Below are 24941 nucleotides of genomic sequence, written 5' to 3'. Positions count from 1 at the left end.
TGATGTCCTCATTACAAAGATGTAAAGGGTTTTTTGGCACTGTGTCTTGAAACCTAGCAGAAGAAAGCCTCTTGGATCTGTGATTTCTTGATCCATCATCTGTGTCATTGTGGTGTGCTGACACTGTCACTGTGTCATGCAGGGGTAGGAGGACTGGATTCTGGGTGGCTTCACTGTTCTCTTAGGAGAAAATACAACGTGTGAAATAACGCACGCTGACGTTTGGTTTTGCAGTGGTGGGAGGAAATGTATCAAGATTTATGATAGTGTGGCTGCATAGAGACTTTAAACCCGTAACTCGCGGAAGTAGTTTTGAAGCTGATTTCCAAATAACTCATACTCATCAGCTTCATCTCTTTTAGTAAGCTTTTACGTTCTTGTTTTATAGTGTAACTAACTTAATCCAATGAAAGTATTTATATATTTGGAAATAACTTCAGGTGTATGAGACATGGGAGAATTATGGAAGTACATTATAACAGACAGTGCAGAAATTGCCTGGAGCACAGAAAAGAACTAAAGCCTCTACCAGAAGTAGATGCAGGTGTAGGCAGAGCTACTTTTGCATTACTTTTTCAGTTGAGTGTAAGATAATTCTGGATTTCTGTCTTTGGTAGTGAAGATAAAGGAGTCAGAGAACCACAGGGCACAGGGCATAAGATGAAGGCTTTTACATTAAATCATTAATTTGCTACTGAAGAGTAGCTATTTTTAACATTATAGGAAATATCAGAACTAGGATGGGGATTTCACAGAATCCATAGAATGGAGGAGACCTTAATGACACCTTCCACTCTTCCACTAGATCAGGTTGCTCAAAGCCCCATCCAGCTCGGCCTTGAACGCTAATCTCAATCTACCCTCTTTCAGTTTAAACCACTCCCACTTGTCCTATCCCTACATGCCCTTGTCAAAAGTTCCTCTCCAGCTTTCTTGTCAGCCCCTTTAGGCACTGGAAGCTGCTCTAAGGACTCCCTGGAGCCTTCTCTTCTTCAGGCTGAACAAGCCTGGCTTTCTCAGCCTGTCTCCATAGGAGAGGTGCTCCAGCCCTCGGATCACCTTCATGGCCTTCTCTGGTCTCACCTCATCAGGTCCACGTCCCTCTTGTGTTGCGGGCCGCAGAGCTGAACACAGCACTGCAGGGATGGGTCTCATTAGAGTGGAGTGGTGAATCCCCTCCCTTGACCTGCTGGTCACACTCCTTTTGATGCAGCCCAGGATACAGCTGGCTTTCTGGGCTGTGAGCATGCATTGCTGGGTCGTGTTGAACTTCTCGTCAACCAACACCCCCAAGTCCTTCTCCTCAGGGTTGTTCTTAATCCAGTCTCCACCCAGCATTTATTTATGTTTGAGATTGCCCTGACCCATGTGCAGGACCTTGCATTGGGCCTTGTTGAACTTCATGAGGTTTTACGACCTCAGTCATAGAACTGAGAGATTAGCCAAAGCTTGGCTTGTGTGGTACTTTTCTCTGGAACCCTCCTGAGACTGAGGCTAAACAAGAACATTTAAGAGAAAGGCGAGAGAGGAGATGGTCAATATTGGATTCTTTCTGAGCGGGGAGATGGGGGAGTCCAAGAGAACTATTGACTGTAAATAGGATTGGGGCAGGGAATGTAATAATGGGTATAGGATTAGTGCTCAGAAACCACTGTGCTAAAAAACATTAGAATAAACTATCTGAGCCATACTGGGGTAGGGAGGCTGGAAGGGGTGAGGCGTGTGTGTGTATGCACAGAAGGAATGAGTGAATTATTGACCACATGCGGGGAGGTGCAATAACATCAAGCAAAGATAAACTACCAGGCCTGGCAGTGGTAAAAGTAATGCTGCCAGCTCGTATATATCATGAGCGTCATGGGTTTTGGAGCCTTTTCCTTTGGTTGTTCCCTTTTTCTTTTTATAAGCCTTGTGAGAAGCTTCTGTCAGCCCAGGACTTATGGCTGAGTGGAATCCAGCTTCTTCGAAAGGAATCTGCTCCCTTGGTTTGTGCTGCCTGCAGAGAGCAGGGGAAGTGCAGCCCATGAGGCAGGCAAGCAGCCAGAAACTGGCTGAGCCTTACAGCAGAGCCCACTTCTACCTTCCTCCTCTGCTTCCCACATTGTCAACTCCAAGCATTAAGAGCTAACAAGAATGGCCCAGAAACACAGTTTCGTAGAAGAACAAAACACCTTTTGATACATTTTACTTTATACTTTCAGAGACTATAAATTGCATTAATTGCACATTTTCACTTCTTTTGCTATAATCATGAAGACAGAACATTCTTAAAATAAGCAGAAGCTGAGATTTTCACACAGCTTTTTTGATTTTGGTACTTTGGTCTGCTAAATATCTGCTCTTGTGAGACTGTCGCTAAAACTACAGAAAAACCCTGGCAACACACCTTCCTCCTTTCCTGCTTCACTTGTAATTGGACAAAGCACATAATTTTCATTCCAGACCAATTGCACTATTCCCCCTTATTTTGTTGTTCCTGCTGCTAACACCAAAATTGGAGTCTGGAGAATGGGGGGTGGGGATGCTATAGACTTTTGAAAAGAAGTGGTTGGTGAACATCTGTTGATGGTGTGAACAAAGAAAATGGTGAAAAAGCAGCAGTGAACTGCTTTATCTTTTTTTGCTTTAACCTTCACAGAAAGCACATTACAGAACTTGCAACATTCAAAAGCAGTACTCAGTGGAAAAAAGAAACTGTGGAGTGGCAGAGATAGATTATCTATCTGGACAGAGTAACACTGCACTGATGGAAGGAGGAGGGAGGAGTTAGATAAAACATTTAATATTATAATATATTAAAAAACTGCTCAAGTTAAAAAATCAAGATAATATTTTAGGAGATACCAGTGTTAAGATTAATTCTGAGACCAATTATTTCTTTCATGCACATGTATTACAAAGCAGTTTGTAGTTTACATGAATGTTTTTCTACAAGAATTCTTTCTGCAGAGCAGAAAACAGGGCACTTGTGAAATCATTGCAGAGTTTTGCTTTACACTTTCAGATCTAGATCAGTGTAAGCATTTACAGATTTTCCTCTGAAGTCAGCAGTTGACTTCCATGTCTGCAAAGTGGAGATGGCATTCCTTTGTGTTACAAAAATAAGTTAATAATAGTGAATTAATATTTCAGCATTATATCAATGATCAGCGTAGGCCAGAGTGAAATTACTGATTTGGCTTTCAGGGCACAGTGTATATGTTGCCAGTAGGTAAAGACTTAAGACCACAATGAAAAAAGAGTTAAGTCTTTACTGGTTGTCTATCCTGTATGATCATGCATCCACTAGGGAAATTGCCTCAAGAAGAATTTATGATGAATTGTTGTTAAAGCAATCCTACCTCAGATACTTTGTGCAGGAAGTCATCTAGTTCACCTCTTTTCCAAGGCCCATACCTACAGCAACCATTCCTAACAGAAGTTTATATAAATTGCTCTTAAATCTTCCAATAATAAAACCTCCAGATCTTCCCTAAACAGTCCCTTCCAGTTTCTTCTTTGTTTTTACTGTTGAAAATACTTTGTTCGCATCAAACCTGCACTCTCCTCGGTCTGGGTTTATCCCATTACATCTTGTACCATCTGCCAAGGAGAGAATTGTGCAAAAGCCTCTTGTTTTATTTCCCCAGCATGCTTTTACTCGTAACAGAACCCCAAATTTGTTCATACTTTCTTTGTAGATGATGTTTTCTTGAGTTCTGATTCTTCTTGCTGTTTTGAGTTTTCTCCAGATGGTCTGCATCTCTCTTGAAGCACAGAAGGCGTATAGCACAAATGGGGCCAAAGGAAAGTTTCACAGTCAGCCTTGATCCTGCCTTTTTTGAACAATTGACATTGTGACTGCAATGTGTTTAATGCTGTCACGTTGAACTTCTGCCTTGTGGGACCTGACACCTGTGATCAGTGACATTCACGACTGGACTTTCAGCTTGCGTGGACCTTTGCTTCTTGAATTAATCCGTTACAAAAGGTGGTCCAAGCACAGAAACTATTCTTAGCAATGTCTCCTGCCCTGTTTGAGCACATCCCCTAGGTTTCTGAAGTCTCACTCTAAGACCTTCTTAGATGTTTTTAGGCAGTTTTTTGTCTCTCTCCCATCCTACTAAGGCTGTTTGTGTCCTCCTCGGTCTGTCCTGCTGCTGGCAAACAATAAGAATAGCGCTGGCAGGTCAGGTCTGTTGACTGGACAGCTTTTCTTTCCTCTGAGTGACGGCAGACAGACGGAAGCATTTCTTGAGCAAAATTTCAAGGCCTGCAGTCTATTAGACCATGCTGAAGGACTGATAGCAGTACTAGTTACGCAGTGTCCCAAAGAGACCAAGCTTACAAGTGGATGGGATGCCTACTTTGTCAGAGGTTTGCACAGTTACATATTCATCACAGGCAATTGTGAGAGTTTTGGATCTTATGTTCTGTCCCAGTGTCGAGTGATTATGGTGTCTTCTCTCATTTTTTCCCAAATATCACCTTTTCCTTTTTCTTCCTGTCTCAAGCTTTCTTTGCCAGACTCTGACAATTTTTCATGTTGTTGAATCCTCATCATATTCCCGTTCTCTGTACTTCTGTAATCCTAGTCCCTGCTCATCAGTTCTAACTATTGTTTCAGTGTCCACTCAGCTGAGGTTTCTTCTTGTTTGGCTTTTTACCTGGTCTGCATTTTCCTTCCCTCCATGTCCTGTGGCTCCTAGGCAGGTATTTGTGACATAGTATTGCTTCTTGCCCCTTTCTCCATTTTCTTGCTCATTTTCCTTGTCAGCTGTGGCTGTGCTCTCTTCCTTGCTTTGGTTCTCTGTGTGATCTGTATTATTCCACACAGTCAGTTGTCCTGTTTCTCCATCACTTTACATTTCCCTCACACAGGAAGCCCACTGTCTGGCCCTACTTGTTCATTCATCATTCCTTCACTTCCATTTCACAGCTCTTGGAAAGTACAGGCAATTTAAATGGCAAAATCTGGACTTGCAGCATCCCAAAGTTGTAGTTGTGGAGACGATCCCTGTGAATGTGTCTAACCTTTGGATTAGATGTTTGTTCACGGGGTAAGGATGGTGCATATGGAGTCTGCTTGCACATAGGGATTGAGAATGGAGCATGCTTAGTGAAGAGAGAATTTTTGAGCTTGTGGCTTCGATGTGCGAAAGCTTTGCTTGAGCACATGTGGTCTGCTTGGTGAGGTTAGAAACTTTTAGAGCAGTGAGTGTGGACTGATTTCCATAGGTTTCAGAAAGTGTATCTGAACTTCAGAAATTAATGTAGTAAAACTTTAAAAGTTTCACAGAACAGCAGAAAGGTTGATCAGAGATTTGCAGTACCTTCCAGTTAAGTGATCTAGAACCTGAGTCTGTAAAAGAGACTGGAGGAAGAAGATAAGAAGCATTAACATCATAGGTGGCATGGGGAGGGTATCCTGACTATGAAGTTTCTTTTAATGCAGGAAGTTGAAAGTCATCAAATGAAACTTTTAAGGGTTAGATGCAAAATAAAAGGAGGTGATTCTCTGCACAGCAGATAGTTGTCTTGAGTGACATCAAGTCCTTGATGAGGAATGTTGTGGATTGCTGAAAATGTGAGGTCAAGAGCAGACTGGTCAAAAGAAATGGAGAATTACTAAATATTTAGGAATCAGCTCATACAGGGAAGCCCTGAACTGAAAGTACTGGGATGCATGGGTAGTATCATATGTTTGCCCTGCTCTTTAATATCCCCTGTGCATCTGCTTATCCTATTTCTAACACTGACCATACAGGGCTGGATGAACCTTTAATCTGACCCAGCAGAGTTCTGACTAAAGAGCCCCACTCTGTTGTATTTCATGTCTTCTCTAAACATGCGTCTGAAGAAAAAATACAAAGTTTGAATTATGCAGAACAGAGTATTTTTTAATTCCCTGATGTGACTGAACAATTTTGATGATGCTTTCTTGAAAGCCTGCTATTTCAAGGCAGTATATGGTATATGTTAAATTTCAGCAATTTTCAGGTAGTAAGACCCTTTTTAGTATTTGTATGAAGTTGCCTCCTGAGAGGTGCTGCCACCTCTGCAAGGTTTATGCAGTTTTGATGTGATCTGTGTTGTCTTGCCAAAGGAGGAGATTTGGCTTTGAATGACCGTACTTTTTGGGCAGAAAGGCACACTGAAGATACAAGTACAGTACTTTCTATTCTTTGGGTTTTATCACTCAGAGGTTAAATCACCTCTCAGAATTGTGTGGTCTGTCACGTTCCAGGTACACTCACAGTTGCATTCAATATGGGAGTTTTGTTTGAGAGTACGAATCAGTTCAGATGGAAATTAAACAATGATTTCTCCATGGCCTTGGAGTAGTCCTGAATTCACTTTATTCAGCTCTGGCATTCTGGTAACCTCTCCTGCATTTAGGGCATGTGAAATTCTAGCTGAGCTTTAAACATTAAAATAAAAATGTCATTAAAATGTGTTGGTTTGGTGGTGGTGTTTGGAGGGTAATGTTTTCTTTCTCTCAGATGAGAAGAGTATCATTAAGTTGATTATTTGGCTGTAGAACTCCAGCTGTGCCGGTCTGAAAAAAACTGGAAAGCAATTATTGCCTAATGCAGCTTAATTGCTTTGTGCAAATAAAGTTTAAAAATTCTGTAGCTGAAGTTCATATGAACTCCTTCCCGCCCTCCTTTTCTTGAAGGAATTGTACTGCATAAGTTAAATACTCCTGTAAAATAAACCCCTCTACTCTGCTATCGTGAGACCCCATCTGCTGCACTGTATTCAGCTCTGGGGCCCCCAACACAAGGATGTGGACCCTGGCTGGATGCCTGCCCCATCCCTGAAGTGTTTGAGGCCAGGTTGGATGGGCCTTTGAGCAACCTAGTCTAGTGTGATGTGTCCCTGCCCACGGCAGGGCGTTGGAACTGGATGAGCTTTAAGGTCCCTTCCAACCTAAACCATCATGTGATTCTGTGGAATAGTGTCAAACCACTTAAAAAATTCCAAGTTGTTCTGTGATTCAGTTTCCTGCTGGGCGGAGAACACCTTCCATGTCAAACACTGAAATACAATTTGCAGCTTAGAACTTTTGCATCCTCCTCTTTGTGGTATCCCCATGTTGCACTTTGCATCCTCCTCTGTCCTTAGTGTCATTCGTTCAAGGGTGATTTACTGGGTTGCTAACCCTGTAGCAGTGGAAAGTTTTTATGCATTGTGCAATGAGCTTTCTTGGTCATTTCCTTTCAAGCTTCTTCATTACTGAGATCCAGATAATTACAAGATATTTAGATGAAGCTGAAAAACTTAATCTAAACCCCTGAGTTTTAGAATAACTTCACCTCTGTGAATATCTCACATGTATTAGAACTCACGCTGATACAGACTCCCAGCGTTGTTTGAAGCCAGGTCCTGATTCGAGTTTCTGAAATGATAGAGTGGTGGTGCATCTCCACTAAGGAGAAAAACAATTTACTCTTTGACTAACACAACATAAAATGAGAGTGAAGGCAAAGTAGTTTGTGCATTAGCACGACTTGGCATAGTGGAATAAATAGTGGGTCCCCTGTAGTGTTTAATTCAGCCTTTTAACATATGTTAAAACTGCTAACAGAGTTAGGTGGGAGAAGAATTCTCAAGGCCAATTTTTATCAGTCTGCTTTGGTAATCAGAGCAAACGATGCACTGAAGTTGTGTTTTGCTCCCAAATATGTAATTTTATTGTGCTGAGCTTAATTTTAATTGTGAAAAATAGATGCTAAAACCAGTTTAACTTCCTGTAACAACTTTGCCCATGCAAATCATATTTCACAAAAATAATCCATTGCTGTTTCCCGTTTAAACAGCAGCAATGACCACTGCTTTTAATGAGATTGATTGAAAAGGTGAATGCACAGTCAAACCTCTTTGATAATGGGTGTCCCAAGGTAGGCTGGGAAGGATTTGAGAAAAGGTATGGGGAGAGCATCTCTTGAGCTGAATACATGAGTTTGTATTTCTCCTGCTGCAGACAGCTTCTGTTCATCTCTGGAGAATGCTTGGTTTTCCCTGTGCATGTTCTTCTGACAGAAGGGGACCTTTATCCAGCTGTCGGATTTTCTTGAATCTACCTCCTTCACCATTTAGTACTAAAAGGGTTGTATAAATTCAAGTGTCTTGGCAATAGGCGTGCTCAACATAGGCCACTTGCTGTCTTCTTTGGCATTCAGTTGTACAGGGATGCTGGAGGCATGGGAGGAAGCCATTCCTATGAAAATGAGGAAGGGAAATTTATTCCCCCAGCCTTATACACAGAGTTGTGGGTGGATGGCAGTGCCCCATATCGTTGCAGACTGCCATGCCTTCTACCCAAGTATGAAAAATAGGCAGGAGAGTGAGAGGTCACATCTGATACTGTTGAGGGTCACACAAGCTCATGTAGACCAATCTGAAGATTTCCACCAGCTGCCCAGCATGGTACTCTTGCAGACACAAGTGTAGGTCTGTGAGATACAGGACACTGCATAAAACCTTCGATGTTTACATAGGTCAGTCAGCACATCTGCTTATTATCAAAGAGTCTTGGCTGACACAGGATACCCCAGTGCTATTTCCCAGTGCAGAAGGATCCAGGAGGGGCTTCTACTTCCTCTTGAGAGTATAACTACCGTGGCACTTGGTGTGCTTGAAGTGTTGGTAATCCTGATGGTCAGCCTTAATTCTGTTAAAAAAAGGTTTGGGGACTGTCCATTTTACCTTAATTCTCTGACTGAATATTTGCAAGCAAACCAGAAAGTGTTTCTCTGGCTGTAATTTAATATTGTGCAACTAGTTGCTCGATGCTGCATGTGTGGAAATGAGCTCCTTTCAGCGGGAAGGTCTGTGTTTTAGGATGAGTCCTAATGACTATACACTGTTGGTCAAGTAGAGGAAACAGTGACTGTTCTTCCCCCTTCCTCCAGGACTAGCTGGCTGACGGGCATTTTGTTTTCCTTTGTCAGGATGTGGACTGGGGAGGGTTGTAGCTTCTTAGATTCTTGTCAGGGAGTTGAGTAAATTCTGCATAAGAAAGAGGCAGTGACCAGGCAGCTCAGTGAAATAAGAACTTGTAGACCTTGGCAGTGGTGCTGCAGCCATTTTCTTCTACGTATTTCTTGTTAGCAAGGGCATTTTTCTAACCACATCCAAGTCTGGATCTCCTCTCATGGCTTGGTAGGAACAGACATGACATTCAGACATTATTATTGCTTCTTACTGCATCCCCTAACCCCAGTTGTATGTCTGGGTGGATCTCAATGTGTTTTTTTCCTCTGCATTATGTATTAAGATTTACGTGCATACAGATGTATGAAATCCTTTGGGATGAGGTGTGATATATAAGCACCTACTGGTGATAAACCACCTGTGGAATTTTAATCCTATATAAAAAAATAGTATTTAGAATCTTGGAATGGTTTGGGTTGGAAAGGACCTTACAGCTCATCTGGTTCCAACCTCCTGCCATGGGCAGGGATGCCTCACACTAGACCATGTCACCCAAGGCTATGTCTAACCTGGCCTTGAACACCGCCAGGGATAGAGCATTTACCACTTCTCTGGGCAACCCATCCGGTGCCTCACCACCCTCACAGTAAATAATTTCTTCCTTATATCTAACCTGAAACCTATTTGTTCTGGGAATGTTCAGGAATTAAGTTGAAGTTACAGGTAATGATAAATTTACATTTTGGTTTGGCACATTGTAGATGCATCTTAAATGGAGTATTGGTGAGCTTTCTCTTTCTTTTTTTCCTTAGTAGCATATAAAAAGATACGTGACACATCGTCTCATTTTGAATTAGCCTGTTCTGAAAATATGCTAATTACGGTAACAGATCTAGGGTTTGATCTTAAGAGTTGCCAGTATCTCAATTTCGTTATCTTCAATATGAGAGCTCTTCTTGCACCACAGATTTAGATACTCTAATTGCATATTGACATATGGAAAGTAGATTTGTAAGTACTTTCTGCAATCCTCAGATGATAGGAATAAAAAACTCTACCTTCTGCCCATACAGACATAACTTAAAATATTTACTGAGCACTTCAACCTAAAAGGCTAACGTGATGGAAATGGCCACTTTGTACTGTGTGATAAATGAGCACCGTGATGTGCTGGGAAGTGGAAGGCCGTGGCTTTCATGTGTAGAGTCTCTCTCCTAGCATCCATCCAGATGTTAGGCAAGGAGTACACTGCTCCTAGTTGTTTCTAGATATTTGGGTACCCTAATACATTTGAAGCCCCTCTGCTTACCCTCCCTAGAAGGTGTGAAACCTGTTTCTCCTCCTTTATCTTCTCTCACCTCTGTCTCAGCCCCACAGACTCTTGGCAGTGGTCTGGGAATGTTCTGCTGCTCCTGTCTTCAACTTTTGCATCTGTGTGTTCACAAACCTTTAGCGAAGGGTTCCCCAGCCCCCTCCCTGCAGCGAGTGCTCACTTCAGCTGCGGTCCCCAGCTTTGCTGGAGCAGGAGCAGTAGCACAAACCATATGATTCTTGACAGCTTCGCAGCTGTCCGCACCACGCTGCAGAGTAGCTGTGAAACTTGCTGCTCCTGTTGTTTCACTTCATTCTGCCTGCAGAAAGCTACTGCTGGAAGTTGTGATACCAGAGCTGCCTCACAGGCTCCAGAAATATCTGCTTTACCCCGTGTTCCTTTTTTGAATCATACCGCTTTAAAAGTTAGTTTATTTTTACTTTTAATTACTGATTTGTGTTTCTTTTCTATAAACATTAACATCATTGCATATTTGCTATGATTTCACTTTACAGAGCTTTGTTTATTTAGGTGTAATTATCCTTGAGTCTTTTAATGAGAAGTGATAGTCTGTCCTAACAGGATATATGAATAATTATTTATTCCACTGTGGATAATCTTGTGTTTGTAACTAGTCTAATTTATACACCATGGTGCTGCCTGTTTAAATCTCTTAAGTCTCCTCACAAGTCTCTGTAGCCTCAACTAACATAAATAGCTTTGCTTTCCCTTCTTACAAACTCTGCCTGCAAGGCCAGATCAGGTTTCTCTGGTTGTCTAGTCGTTATGTTCTCTGACATATAAATAATCTATTTGTTGCTCTGTCACATTGAAAACCAGCTTTAAGATAGACCTATGTGCTGTTTAGCTGTAACTATTCATTTTCCATCATTCTTATGCCACATTTATCCATATTTTCTCTGCACCCTTTTATTTTTGGGTACCTTTTCCCTGAAGATTTGTGGAATGTGACAGACATTTGCCACCAGCTCCGGGGTTTGTTGTGCTGGTTCACACCAGTCCTGTATTCAGGCAGGAGCAGCAATGGATATGCGACCACAGCCATGAGTATGAGGGTGAATGCTTCCCAGCTGCACTTTGATAGGGTATTAATCTGAGTACCATGAATGGGACCTATTTTACCTGCCCATCAATCTGCATGTCCCCAGAGGTCTGTCTGCCTTAGGGAAAGTGCCATCCTACCGATAGAGTGTAAAAGTATTTAGCTTCATTGTGGGCTTGTGACATGCTGCTCCCTTCCTTAACATCTGACTGTCTGGTACTGCTAGTACCGTAATAGTAAAGTAGTTCAAAGACACTTTACATACCCACTTGTATTTTCTTCCTTGTTTTTTTTCTTTCCCTGCTAGGGTTGCTCTACAGCAAGGGCAAAAAGACCCATCCCAGAGTATGCTAAATCAAATCTAAGGGGCTTTGCTGGACTCTCAGGGTATCTGTTCTGGTTCAGAACTTTCCTTTTCTACTTTCACCTTTTTCTGTTGCTGCTTTTGCCTCACCTGGCTGAAAAGTACAGGCACCCCCCCCCCCCTTAGTGGTTATTATACAGGAGTTTAGCCTTAAAGTAGATCTGCCTCCCACCTTCTCTCCACTCATCCACCCAACACAGAGTGCGCCAAACCCAAATGTGCCACCTTGGAGACGCACTGAAATGAATTTAATTGGGATCCAGGCAAAACCAAGCTTCTGTTCCCTGAGGCATCTTTTTGGGGTCTTAGGGGCATAAATATGAAGAAAACAGAATTGCTCATTTAAGCGTAAAAAAGTGTTAAATGGCCTTCTTTTAATGCAAACTGCATTAGTTGCAGAACTTCACATTTGAAGTTTGTGGATATGTTTATTATAGAAATATTTTTCAGTAGCTTCCATATGATGTGACACAAGGAGTGCTGTCAGAGCTGTCATTTCAGTGCTGTTGCTATGTTCTGCATGTTAAAACATAATTGCAAATGGCACAAGGGATATTGTTGCGGTCACAGTTCTGTAAATATAAATTCCCTCTAGTAAAACTTTTTGGTATCATTTTGATTTTAAATATTGAAGTAAACAAGGATATTTGGATTTGTATATGTTGTAAGCCCTGGTATGTGGTACTTTAGCCATTGCTGTGAGATTGTCATTGTTCATTTTTTTACCCCCATGTTTCATTAAACCTTTTGGTGTATAGTATTTGTACAATGCGTGACACATAAAGTGTATGTGCTTACAGAAAGGTGTATGTGTAGTAATGTTCTAACCGTGTTCAGAAAGACAGAGCTTTCCCTTTTCCATGATGGTAGCACTGAGTTTTTTTAATGGGTGTGAGGTGTTAATCAAGTTCTTCCTCCTATTCTTTTCTCCCCCCCCCCCCCCCCCCCATGCCTTTTAGCAAGCGTGTGTTAGAGATAAAGAATTTTTGAGCAAAAAAGGTTATAATAATAATTTGAATATATGTAGGGGTTTTGTTTTGTTAATCGCACACTTTTTGTTAACAAAAAAGCTCTTTTAAGATAACATTAGTTGGAAATAGTGTTCTTGAATGCTGAGCTTTGATACCTGACAGGACTTGGGGGAGCTTTTATTTATTTATAGGAATAGTTAAAGTTGCTCTTTGATGGTATATCCTGTGCTGTTTCCCTCCCCCAAAAGAAATAATTATCTTCCCTTTAACAGCGAACAACTCTGCGCCTTTTGTTACTGTGGAGAACGGAGCTCATTAGGACAAGGAGACTTAAAACAATTCAGTCCAACCCCTGGGTATATTGTCCCATGGAAAAACCAGCCTTTAAGTAAGAGCGAAGCCAGCGACAATACCGATGGAGCTTGTGAGAGAACTCCGAGACAAAACTCAGCGCCGCGCAAACAGAGAGGACAGAAGAAGTAAGTCCATTCTACAGTAAATATTGGGGGGTTGTTTTGTTTTGCGTGAAGCTCAGGAAGCGTCTTTACAGATCCTGTACTGCAATATGCAAGTAACTTGTACTTGTGAAAATGTGGGTCATCAACATTAGTCAGTTTGGGCAATGGGACCCAACACACAAGCTGTATAGCAATAGCTGGCTCTTCTGTATTATCTGCTCCTGCAATTGGAGTAAAAGTACTTACAAAAGCAGAATCATAGAAGGGTTTGGAAGGACATTAAAGCTCATCCAGTTCCAACCCCTTCCACTAGAGCAGGTTGTTCCAAGCTGTCTCCAGCCTGGCCCTGAACACTGCCAGGGATGGATGAGGCAGCCACAACTTCCTTGGGCAGCAGCGGCCCTCTGACACTTGATATGTTTTGTAGACTGGATTTAGAAGCCTCTGCCCACCTTGTTGGAGGATTTAATCCTACCCTCCAGAGCTGGCTCTTGTGTGGCATGGTGGTGTTGCAGGCACATAGCACGTGTTTCCTCCCCTTTGGAAATTCGGATCATTGGCATGTTTCCCACCAGGGCACTTTTAGCCATTGAAGGGCAGCATCCCGAGTCCTCTTGGGTCAGTTCCACCTTTCAGGAGTTCCGAAAACCAGCAGGGATGTATACACAGCTCCGCGGCGAAGTTTAGGGCAACACACGGTGTGTCTGGCAGTGGTTTTTGAGGTGTGACGGATGGGAGAAGCGCCTTTTTAACTCAGCCTGCGCTCGCTCCTACCCTGCGTACACAGTTCTGGCCCCGCGGTTGCGCTCAGCTGCAGCCTGTGAACGCGCGGCCGAGGGGTTGCAGCCCCGGGGGAAGCGGGCCTGCGGCAGGCGCCGTGCGCGTTGGAGCCCGGGGATTGCCTGCGGACGCGGAGCCGCCGCCAGCCCTTGGGGCCCGCCCGAGGCAGAGAAACAATGACGGAGGCGGTGGCGGCCGCGGCCGCCCGTGAGGCGGGGCCGCCTGAGGGGCCGCGGCCGCCTGAGGGACTGCGGCGGTGCGGGCCGGGCCGGGTTGTGCTGTGCTGTGCTGTGCTGCTGTGCCTCAGACCTGACCAGAATGATTAATTGAAGTGTTTAATTAACGCTTGTTCAGTTAGCTCTGTCGAGCTTGCCATGGCTGATGTGTCTGAAATCCAGAGCTAGGGCTGTGCTTACTGCTGGAGAGTTCAGTGTGTTTTGTACTCGCTGATGTTGCTCAGGTACACGGCTTGTGTTTATGTAGTATGTCGGTGTTGTAAAAATGCACACTGTGTGACACTGATATGAAAAAGAGTCTCATTTCTTAGCTAATAAAACTGCCTCTCCTCAGACAGTCCCTCTGTTCTGTAGGCATGTGGAATACTATTTACAAAATTGGCCAAGTACAGAAGATTGGGATAAGGTGGAAAACGTTTCCAGTCAGCTTGAATTTGCAGAGTAGATTGGGATGTTCTTTGGTTGGTTTAATCTTTTCAGAAAGCTTTCATGTGAATAATAATGACAGTTGGGGTTTAGTTTTTTGCTTAACGTTCTTGTAAATTCCTGTGTTTTGAATAACAGCTCAATGTTAGAGGTGGCTCCCCTGGATGCTGCTGATGTCCAGGAACAGGGTTTGCTGAGCAGAATGGGTTAATGCAGGGTTTCATTATGGGGAGTTTTAATGTTGATAGTGCCAGAGCTAACAGGTTTTGGGGTCTTTCTGGTGTTCAGCTTCTGTCATGACACGGGTCATGAAGATACCATGTAATAACTGAAAACTTTTGAGATTTCCTGGGTGGTGCAAGGGGGATGCTGCTCTTTTCCCCAAAAGTTTTTTCACATATTTCTGAATGTCACTGCTGGAGTAAAGCATGTGTAGTTTTCAGGAAGGCACAGTTATCACCGGTAAAAATCCCAGTGCTTACTGTATATCTTGGCTTATTGGTGATGGGTCATCTTTCACTATCTGTTTTTAGAGGTTAGAAGCAGGAGAGCACTCAGGAAAGAGAGGTGGTTTTGTGCTGTCTCAGTTCCAGAAACTGTGAAGTACCAGCAAAGTTGTACATCTGATTTATTAATGGGGGAGAGTTAACAAATCTCAAAGAACCTTAACAGAAAATGCAGCACCACCTTTGCTACCAACTGCTTTATTAATTGTTTTCTGTTGAGATTAGAATTTGTAAAGGTTGTAAACTAGATCCTCCCATATCAGCACAAGTAATCTTTGTATCACTGGATTTTTCACTTACACCATCCTACTCCCACTTCTCTCCCACCATTTCCCCGCCCTTTTTTTTTTTTTCTTTTTTCTTCCCCTTACCTCTAGGCCCTTTACCTCTGTCCATGGCAGTCTTTTTTTGAGGATACTGCTAATTCTGCACCCTGGACCAATTGTTCAGACTGCCCGGATTGAACTGCAGCTGAGGCTCATCACTTACACGTTTCTCTTTTCTTCCTTTTGCGTGTCTTCTTCTCCAGAGTGACACAGACTGCTTGCTCTTGCCTAATTCTCCACTCCAAGGGTTGGGAAAGTTTTAATATCAAACTGTACTGAGTTACCATCTGGGCTTGTACCATGACACAAACAGAAGTGGACTTCAAAAACAAAGAAGTGTGAAGAATTGGAAGAGAGCAGTCTGGGGAAAGGAGGGTTTTACCACGTGTTTTTTTTGTCTACTAAACAGCAACTTTAACTGACAACTTTGTTATTGGGAAAAATGTTATGCTGAAGTATGATAAAGAAAGACTTTTGTTAATGTTGATTTATATTTTATCATGTTTGGAAAATTGATACTCACTTTACCTGAGTTTTAGATCATTTACAAGTATTTAGCTAATTGAACAAAGAATGTGGTAGCTTCTAAGTTTGTTTCTCTGCTCCCTGATACAGATCTCGATCAAGTATAGCATCATGTACAAGTGTAAGCACCCAAACTGCTTCTGACGATCAGGTTGTCAAATTCTGGGATGAACTCAGTTTAGTTGGCTTACCAGATGACATTGATGTTCAAGCCTTATTTGAGCCAACAGGTAAGATATGTTGCTATCCTCCTGTTTTCTCATGCAGTAGTAGTGCTGTGGCTACAGTGACAGTGAGTGAAGCTTTTCTGCTGTTGGCTTTCTGTGCTCTGCTGTTTGTCAAGTGTTTGATGATGCTTTTGAGGCTTTTGCCAGTGTTATGTGGTGTTTTTGCATAGTCTCCTCTCAAAGTACGGGACAGAATCATTGTCAGCTTGTATGGTTAAACATCTGTAACCTATTGCCGAACTGGTGTTCAGGTAGTAATATCTTTGCTATCATGATTCTGTTCTGGGGAGAAAAAGAAATGACTCACAGCTTCGTATAATTCTTAAAGTCTTAATCCTGTAGCCTTACCTGATCTCCTGCTGCTAATGGTGGGGTTACTGGCAATAACGGAATGGAATATTTAAAAGAACAGTATTGCTAGAACAGTAGAGGCATAACAGACTTGCATGTTTCCAGTATCTGAAGGTTTTCTGTCAGAAAACTGGTTTGTCACCTTCCATTTTAATGGAACTTTTCTTTTTACTCAGTAATGAATTACTTCTTCAGAAAGCATCTATGTCCAAATGCTTTGATGCTGGTAGTCCCCTCATATATTTTGCTGCAAAAATGGGAATACATTTGTGCAGTAATATAACCGTCATTCTTTCATGAGTGTGGAAAGTAATTTCATAGTCTAATTAAAAGCAAAACAAACAGAAGTCTGGTTTTAAGTAGTTCTGTTGTACTATGGGTGGATGGAGGGAGTTATTAATCTGAAGATTTTTAAGTTATTTGTAGACGAGACCTCCCAAGCCCTTACAGAGATTTTGGGGGGAGTTTTTTTGTTGCTGAATGATTAAGTTGACCAAGAACCTAATTTCAACAGCTAATGTAAACCATCATTTCCAATCTACTATAAGATGTCACAGAATTTCTTTGAAAGTATGTATCATGTACATTGTTTTTTCCCAGAATTGAATTAGAAACTTATTTTAAGAGATACCTGTTGAATTCTCCAAATTCTGGATTTCTGATTATATCTCTATAATGTGTGTGTTGTATTGACAGAGTTTTCTCAGTTGTTTATATGGTGTTTCCGTTCGTGCTGTATTTTGAATGTTTACAAGTTTTGTGTAGAATTCTGAGGCATTATATGAACATGTTCTACATGGGCATGCAGATCTGTATCTGATCTTTGGGAATCCTGAGTTAAGAGTACATACATAGACAAACATTACCTACAGTGAAATACAAGATTAGATGTAACTGTGTTTCTCACAGACTTTGCACATAAAATCATAAAGTCATAGCATCATGTACAGCCCACTTGTTATTGCAAAATCAGGTATAGCATCATGGGATCACAGAATGGTTTGGGTTGGAAGGGACCTTAAAGACCATCTGCTTCCAACCCCGCTGCCATAGGCAGGGACATCTTCCACTAGACAGGTTGCTCAAAGCCTCATCCAATCTGGCCTCAGAAAACTAGAAACGTTTTGAGAAAAGAGGAAGGTGTGTTATGTATACAAGAAAATCACAGTATATTTAGTGTCTGATAGTAACTGCAATATATTCAGTGTATGATGATAAGGGCATTAAATGTTGCAACAAGAAAAACGGGAGGAAGAGAGGCAGTTCATTTTATCTGGCAAGTATTTACTACTACAGCTAAGTTCCATGTGTACTGGAAGTGCTTGACAGAGTTCTACAATGAAAGCTTTTTTCCTTTCATGCTTCATTAGGTCATTGCTGGGCTCATCACCGCTGTGCGGAGTGGTCATTGGGAGTCTGCCAGACTGAAGAGCAGCTATCGGTGAACGTGGACAAAGCTGTTGTCTCAGGGAGCACAGAAGTGAGTAAAAAGAACACTCAAACCAGTAAGAAGACAGGGAGTGGGGTTGAAAAAAGATAGTAGATAACACAATACAAGGTATGATCAAAAATATTCACATGCAGATCCATGAGCTCACAGCTCTAATAAGGTTTCTTTGCACAGGTCTTCAGGATAAAACCTCCAGTTGCAATTTATTAGAAAGGCTTATGGATTTGCATGGAATATGTCATTAGTAGTTCTGAGGTAACTAGAGTGTAAGTACCAGACTAACCTAAACAAAATACAGACAAAAGTAGATTTCAGGTTAGTAAATGCCCCACTAGGTAGAGGAAATACTTTTTTTGTCAGTTTATATTCTGAAATTATGACTCAAATAAGTAAAAAAAAGTCTCAATTACTTTCATACCAGTTTCGTATAGGAAAAAAGTATTTACTACAAAGCGTGTTTTTACTTTAAATATTGATAGAAATACATCTATAAATATCTAGTCTTCTAATTTGAAATGGTAATTTTTTTTTTTTTGGAAAGTAGGTACCTTTGAAAAGGACAGACTGCTTCTGGAACCATACTCTGATAACATTTTGAAATAATGAGAAGACCTATTTCACACTGGTTTTACCACTCGTAGCTGTATTTTTTGGCATTATTTAATAATGTCTGGTAGATTATTTGAGTAATTTTAGGGTTTTTCTGTATTAATCAGACATGCTATCAGCAAATATGTGTAATTTTTGCTGGTTTTCCCAGGATCATGCTTAGACTTATTTTTGACTTGAGTCTTCATGTTTTTCATGCATTACATTAAAAGAAAGAAACGGTGCAGTAAATGTATTACTAAACGTTCTCCATTATGTGCACTAAAAAGCTGCTTTAAATCAGTCTGTCAATACAAGCCACATAATGCAGCTTTCCTGCACCTTCTACTTTTACTCATTTTGAATGCTTTGCTTTGAATAATTTGATTTCTGTGTATCTGCTTTCAAAATAAAAGTCTTCAGAATGAATGGAACTGACAATGTTAAGTTCTAAATGAGCTTAAAGATACAAAAACATTTTTGTCTGTGTGTGAAAAAGTGTCAAAGTTACAAAAATAATCAAAAGAACAGCCAAAATTTGTTACTTTTTTTTTTTTTTTTTTGATCTGACTGCAGAGTAGTTTTTGTCTCCTTGGTTTTGGCTGCTGGTGGTGGCTTGCAGTCATTTTGCCATTGGATTATTCCAATCTATAGTCATTTTTATTTTAATATTCTTGTTTCTAACCAAAATCCTTCCTGAAGTGGTTGAAGCTTGTATTTTGCTCTTTTGAATTCCATCCTGTTTTCATTATTTCAGTTCTGTTTCTGTACCTTTCTCCTCCCCAGTGCCTCAGGGTGATGGTGCCTCACCTTCATGTCCTCGGGACGTTTTCAGTTTTGTGTAGGTGTTCATAATGCAAATATTTAAATAAGAATTCTTGAAGAATGCCACATCTCTCTGGTCTGATAGTTCTCATTTCAGCCCTGTGTTTTCATGTGCTGCTCTGTAGCTTCTCAACTCATCTTCTCAAATGCTGTAAACAATTTTAAGATACCCCTGTTGCATGTTTCAGTGCAATGCAGAGATGAGACAAATTTCAGTCAAGTGCCGTTCTGCATACTTTCTATTCAGTCTTTGCTGAAACTGTTGAGTAACTTTGTTTGCTGTAATACAGCAGTTGGCCAGCAAAGAATTGTGTTGGTTTGGTTGTTCTCTTTTATCCTTCTTATGACATTCCCAGGGAGAGCAGAGTAAAAGTGCAACTGTAATTGATTCTATAGGAATAGCAAGATGAAATGGGATGTCTTTATCCCCACAGTCACTCCAGGGAATTTTTCTGGTTTAGGTTTGGTGTTTTTTAGTTTTCAAAAATAAGAAGCAAACTCCTCTGTAGTTCTCTGTTCCTGACCGCAGAACAGCAACATGGGGGTTGCGCAGAGAGTTTACGTATAACTGATTTGGAGCCCAGGTAATCCTGTATTTTCTTGAGTTCAGGCTGTAGTGCTTGGTAATAATTTTTCAACTGCTTTTTAAGTTGTGACTAAGCTAAAGAAGACACAAAAATGTATAAGATGCTGGTTATCCTGTATGATAGTAGAAAAGCTTAAGGGAGATACTTATGTGAGGTATCTTCAGAAGTTTGAATTCAAGGTATAGCAATTAATTTATGTTTTCATGTTTGCAGCTGCTTGTGCTTTGCTTTTGGGCTTCTTTCTAATGTGATGTAACTGCATTTTAAAAATAAGGTTCCTATTTCAATGTTCTGAATACTGTTGGCAATGCAGATTCAAATATGTGCTTAGGGCATACAGAAAAATGGTTTAAATAAGAACAAGCTGTATGCTGTTTCCTTTACTTGCCACCAGATTTGCTTTGGGTTTTGTAGTTGTTGTTTGCTTGGTTGGGAATTTCTGTCTTCTCGGAAAACCCTCTGGCAGGACATGGGTTTGTGATGCGGTCTGCAGCATTGACATCTCTCCTTAGCTGGGAAAATACATTTTCTTTCCCTTATGTTTGTGTACAAATTAATTTTTGACATAAAAAACTTTATCTTGATAGTATAGTCTATTGGTTTAGGTCTTCTAATTTGTGGAGAGCATTTTGAGGCTGTTCTTACCTTGAGGGTCTCTTTAATTCCTAAGTTACATTCATGTTTCTCATTAGATAGGCTGCCTATTGTTTGCCAGTCTGTTTTAACTGAATATGACAGTGTTTCTTATTACTCTGTTAACCAGCTGAGATGTCCATTGGGCTTCACTGAACTTGTGATTGCATTAGTAAAGCTTGTGTGGACGTATTTCAGTGACCTATTCTGAAGTATGTATATTAATTCATTTTGGTTTCCTTCTTGGACCATGTTTGATGAAGGTTTAAAATACAGTACTACAGAGTATCTGTCCATGTTTCACAAAATACCCTGCTTTGTTCTTTCCCTCCCTCCCTCCCTCCCTCCCTCCCTTCCTCCCTTCCTTCCTCCCTTCCTTTTCTGTTCTTTCTTCTGATTCAGTCATTTTTGAGGCCTGGCAAAGACACCTGACCAGTTTGTTACATGTACTTTTCTCTAGACATGGTTGGATTCTTTGACTTTAAAGTCTTGGGTTTGCCTCTCATTTAATATTAATGAGTGCACAGACATACATCTGTATATGTGAGGTGTTTGAAATCCTGTGCATCATGTTGTTTTTTAAAAACTGAAAAGGAAAAGCTGCAATACACAGTTAGGTGGTAGGTGTGCTTTAGCCCTTGTAGCTAGTATAGGTGACTCGTTTGATCTCATTGCTTTGCTTCGCTTAGCTCAGCAAGTAAGAGTCATGGCTTTTCTCGGAACCATTCTCCAAGTTTAAAAAGATCTCAGGAAGAACTGGTGATCCAGGTGACAAGCATAGTGTCACTGCTTTTCTCAACACCATTCATAAGAATTCACATACTTGTCTCTGGAGCTTGTAAAGTATGTAAGTTAAAGAGCCTGAACGCCCAGACCTGGCAGTTACTTCCCCCACTGCTTTAATAGGTTTTTGTGGGATTTTGGAGTAATTCTGTTTAAAGTTTTGGAAAAAAACAACCCAAAACCCCAACAAAACTCCAACTCTTTTGAGTATAGGCAGGGAAAAAAAATCTTCCAGTGATTTTCTTGATCTCGAACTTAACTAAATATTCATATAATTCGTAAGTGCTCTACTCAGTACATAAATCACCATAGTAAAGGAGCTGTCATATTGTTGGGTTTATGAAGATAGACTTTTATCAGCAAGGTGTTTCTCCAGATATTTGTGGTAAGATGCAAAGATGGTATGAAATGGAGAGTAAGATAAACTAAGCAAAGGAAACTGAGCAGAAATCAGAGTTTTTGCTGAAAAGTAAAGTAGATGTGGGCAAGTACAGGTTTCTGCTTTTTCTTACATTTCTAGCTTCAGTCTTTCTTAACTATGCTGCTTTTTGCTATTTGAAAGAGTGAACTTACTGACATTGTAATTTAAAATGGAGGCCTTTGGGGCTTGCATCTGCTCAGCTTTTAACAAGAGTGGTTTCTGAAATATTTTCAGTTAATTTTAAATAGTGCTTTATAATTTATTTTACATGTATTGAGTAGATTTCTGTTTCTCTACTTGTCTGCTGTACGTTTTCTAGCCATAGCTCTCCTGTATGCTACAAAGTCCCAAATAAGGTGGGCTGCCTTTTCTCATAGTATGTAAGTAGCTCAGTTCAAGAAGTGGAATGAAGGAAAACTCAGTACATAATGTTTTAACCACTTCTGAACAAACTGTACACAAGAAAGGAGCGCAGTAGTAACTTTCCCAGCCAGCTTTCTCTTCTGATAAGATGTAGAAAGCAGTTTACAAGTCTGGGAGACTTTGTCAAGGGCACTAAAGTAAAACAAAACAGTATTGTGGAAACCAAGAAGGAGGTTCCTATCTATTTGAAGTCTGAATAGGGGAAAACATGAGAATAATGAAACATCTAAAGCAGTCATTCCAAAATACTGGATTACTCTGTTTCCATTGCATAAAATGCGTATTTCTGTTTGTTTTGAAATTCTGCATAGCTCTTCGCATATTTATCTACTTCACAGCTTTCATTTTTCCAGTAATAGTCAAGCGTTTCTTTGTGACCAAACTCTTGCAGCCAGACAGCTAAAAAATTGCTGTAGTTTTCTCCCACTCCTCCTTTGTTTTTCTTTAGTAAATCAGGGCAGTATCTTCTCCCTGTACAAGGCAGCTGTTTTCAGCTCCTGCTGAGTTTCTGCAGGCAGTATTTGGCATGTTATCATTGCTGAGAACTGTAGGAGTTGTTGCTTTGCACAGAGGCCAGCTAATCAATACTATCTTGCCTTGTTCCAGGCTCAGACCAATCTGCTGTTTTGACACTCCTCTCTCCTGTAAACCCTTTTCACATGGTAACGCAATCTCTGACAAATTTTTTCTTAAGGCAGCATTCCTGTGAATGCTGTCCCCAGAGGCAGGAGATTGTGCTGTTTGTAGATGTTTCCAAGTTGGGGCAATGTTACAAGGCTTGCATATTAAGTATCTCACACAAACTGTTTCTTAAAGCCCTTTCCACCTACTGTTTTTATTTCTTTGCTCAAGACTCAATTCTAGCATGATGCTTACCATCCTAAAAAATAAACCAATGGAAAAGTCGGGGAACATTTAAAATGATTATGGGTTTTTAAAAGTGTTTGTCCATATTTTGAATGTGTTTTCACCCCTCAACCTCAGTACATTTCTTACCTTGTGGAGACTTCTCTATGTTTTTAGTGGTTTATGTAAGTTTACTTGTGCTGCTTTAAGCTGAAAGCTGGTTTTGCTAAACGGGTATTTCCTTCTGTTGTTCCTTTTATATAAAGATAACCATCAACATCTTAATGCACTATGAACTTCATACTCTGTGGAGAATTGTGCCCATTTAGCTGTAGCAATTTTTCAGCTAGTTTTAATGTTTGTCGACATAAGAGCTGTGTTTGGATGACAGAATCCTCAAGATAGGGATGGTGTTGGCTTCATATGCCTCAACAGAGCTGAATGGAGCATGTAGCAGTGTCTTTTTATATATATATATGAGAGAGAGAATGCAGGATTTGCAGCTCCTAGGTTCTCTAAAAGCCTCTTCCCTTTTCGTTATTGGAAGAGCTAGTAATTCTTAAAGCCAGGGAAAAATGCATAAAGAATATCATCTATCATAATTCATACCGTTGCTGGGTAGAGTCCCCTGCATTTGCCCGTTTTTCAAGGAGAAGCATAACATGATACTGAATGAACAGCTCTGGTATTCAGAAGTTGCTCTCTCAACTGTTGAGGTTTTTTATGGTACTTTTGCACGCACAAGGCACTTGGCTTCTCTTCAACTCCATTGCTGCAGCTTGGGAGCGACTACCTGGCTGCTCCTTAGGAGTGGCTTTGATTTTATCTTACCGAGGTTTTTTTTCTGTAGTTGCTTTTGTCTTGCAGCTGAGGAAGGAAGTACTGCAGGAAGTATTCTTCCAAAATAACAGCTCTACCTTTTATATGGGTTGCTCTGTCTTGGAGAACTCTGGCAGAGAGTGCTAGAGAAAGACAGGAATAGGGATGCATGTCTCATTTAAAAGGCACTTCATATGCTTTTGGTCAGTTTAGTAGTTTCATTCAGTACCTAGAATGTTTCAGAAATACTGTAACAGTTCAGCAGTGGGGCGGGGGGACATGAGGTGTTTCAGATTTCCATGAGCTTCACTCTTGCTATTTTACAGTTACTCTTGAGATCTTTATAGCAGTTTCCCTGCTGATGATGACAAGTTTTCAAGGAAAGACATACTGACTAAGCATACAGCTTTGGTAGCATTTAACACTGTAAATTATCTTCTGTTAATTACTCTATTCCAGAATGGTTTGAATTTTGGTCACCTAAAGCCAGGTCGTTTGTGGCTTGGAGAATTTAAATCAGACTGTTCTTACAGCGTGATGATGACATCAGAAACGCTGTCAGTTATTTCATAACTGTATTTTCTGAGTTCTGCAATGTTTTGTTTGAGGGATTTTGGAGTAATTCTGTTTAAAGTTTTGGAAAAAAACCAACCCAAAAACCAAACAAAACTCCAACTCTTTTGAGTATAGGCAGGGAAAAAAAACCTTCCAGTGATTTTCTTGATCTAGAACTTAACTAAATATTCATATAATTCGTAAGTGCTCTACTCAGTACATAAATCACCATAGTAAAGGAGCTGTCATATTGTTGGGTTTATGAAGATAGACTTTTATCAGCAAGGTGTTTCTCCAGATATTTGTGGTAAGATGCAAAGATGGTATGAAATGGAGAGTAAGATAAACTAAGCAAAGGAAACTGAGCAGAAATCAGAGTTTTTGCTGAAAAGTAAAGTAGATGTGGGCAAGTACAGGTTTCTGCTTTTTCTTACATTTCTAGCTTCAGTCTTACTCTTTCTTAACTATGCTGCTTTTTGCTATCTTAAAATCATCATAGCTGGTTTTGCTTTACTATGTGTTAATTCTGCTGGAATGCCTTTTTACA

At 40.7% G+C, this 24941-nt stretch overlaps 1 protein-coding gene across 19 annotated transcripts in view; it reads left to right on the top strand.

The window, feature by feature from the left end:
• Positions 1 to 24941, top strand: part of KMT2C (lysine methyltransferase 2C) — a 194437-nt gene that overhangs the window by 62583 nt on the left and 106913 nt on the right. For all 19 annotated transcript variants that reach the window (XM_061474341.1, XM_061474354.1, XM_061474359.1 and 16 more), the window contains 3 exons: positions 12902 to 13108; positions 15977 to 16116; positions 17835 to 17944. In XM_061474341.1, the coding sequence (XP_061330325.1) occupies positions 12902 to 13108; positions 15977 to 16116; positions 17835 to 17944 (457 nt within the window). The remainder of the gene's footprint in view (positions 1 to 12901; positions 13109 to 15976; positions 16117 to 17834; positions 17945 to 24941) is intronic.

This window comes from Pezoporus flaviventris, unplaced genomic scaffold (assembly GCF_033815535.1).
Source record: "Pezoporus flaviventris isolate CSIRO_AGI_PZ_B2104156 unplaced genomic scaffold, CSIRO_AGI_Pfla_v1 ptg000079l, whole genome shotgun sequence".
NCBI lineage: Eukaryota > Metazoa > Chordata > Aves > Psittaciformes > Psittacidae > Pezoporus > Pezoporus flaviventris.
This window is presented reverse-complemented; position numbering and strand designations above follow the sequence as displayed.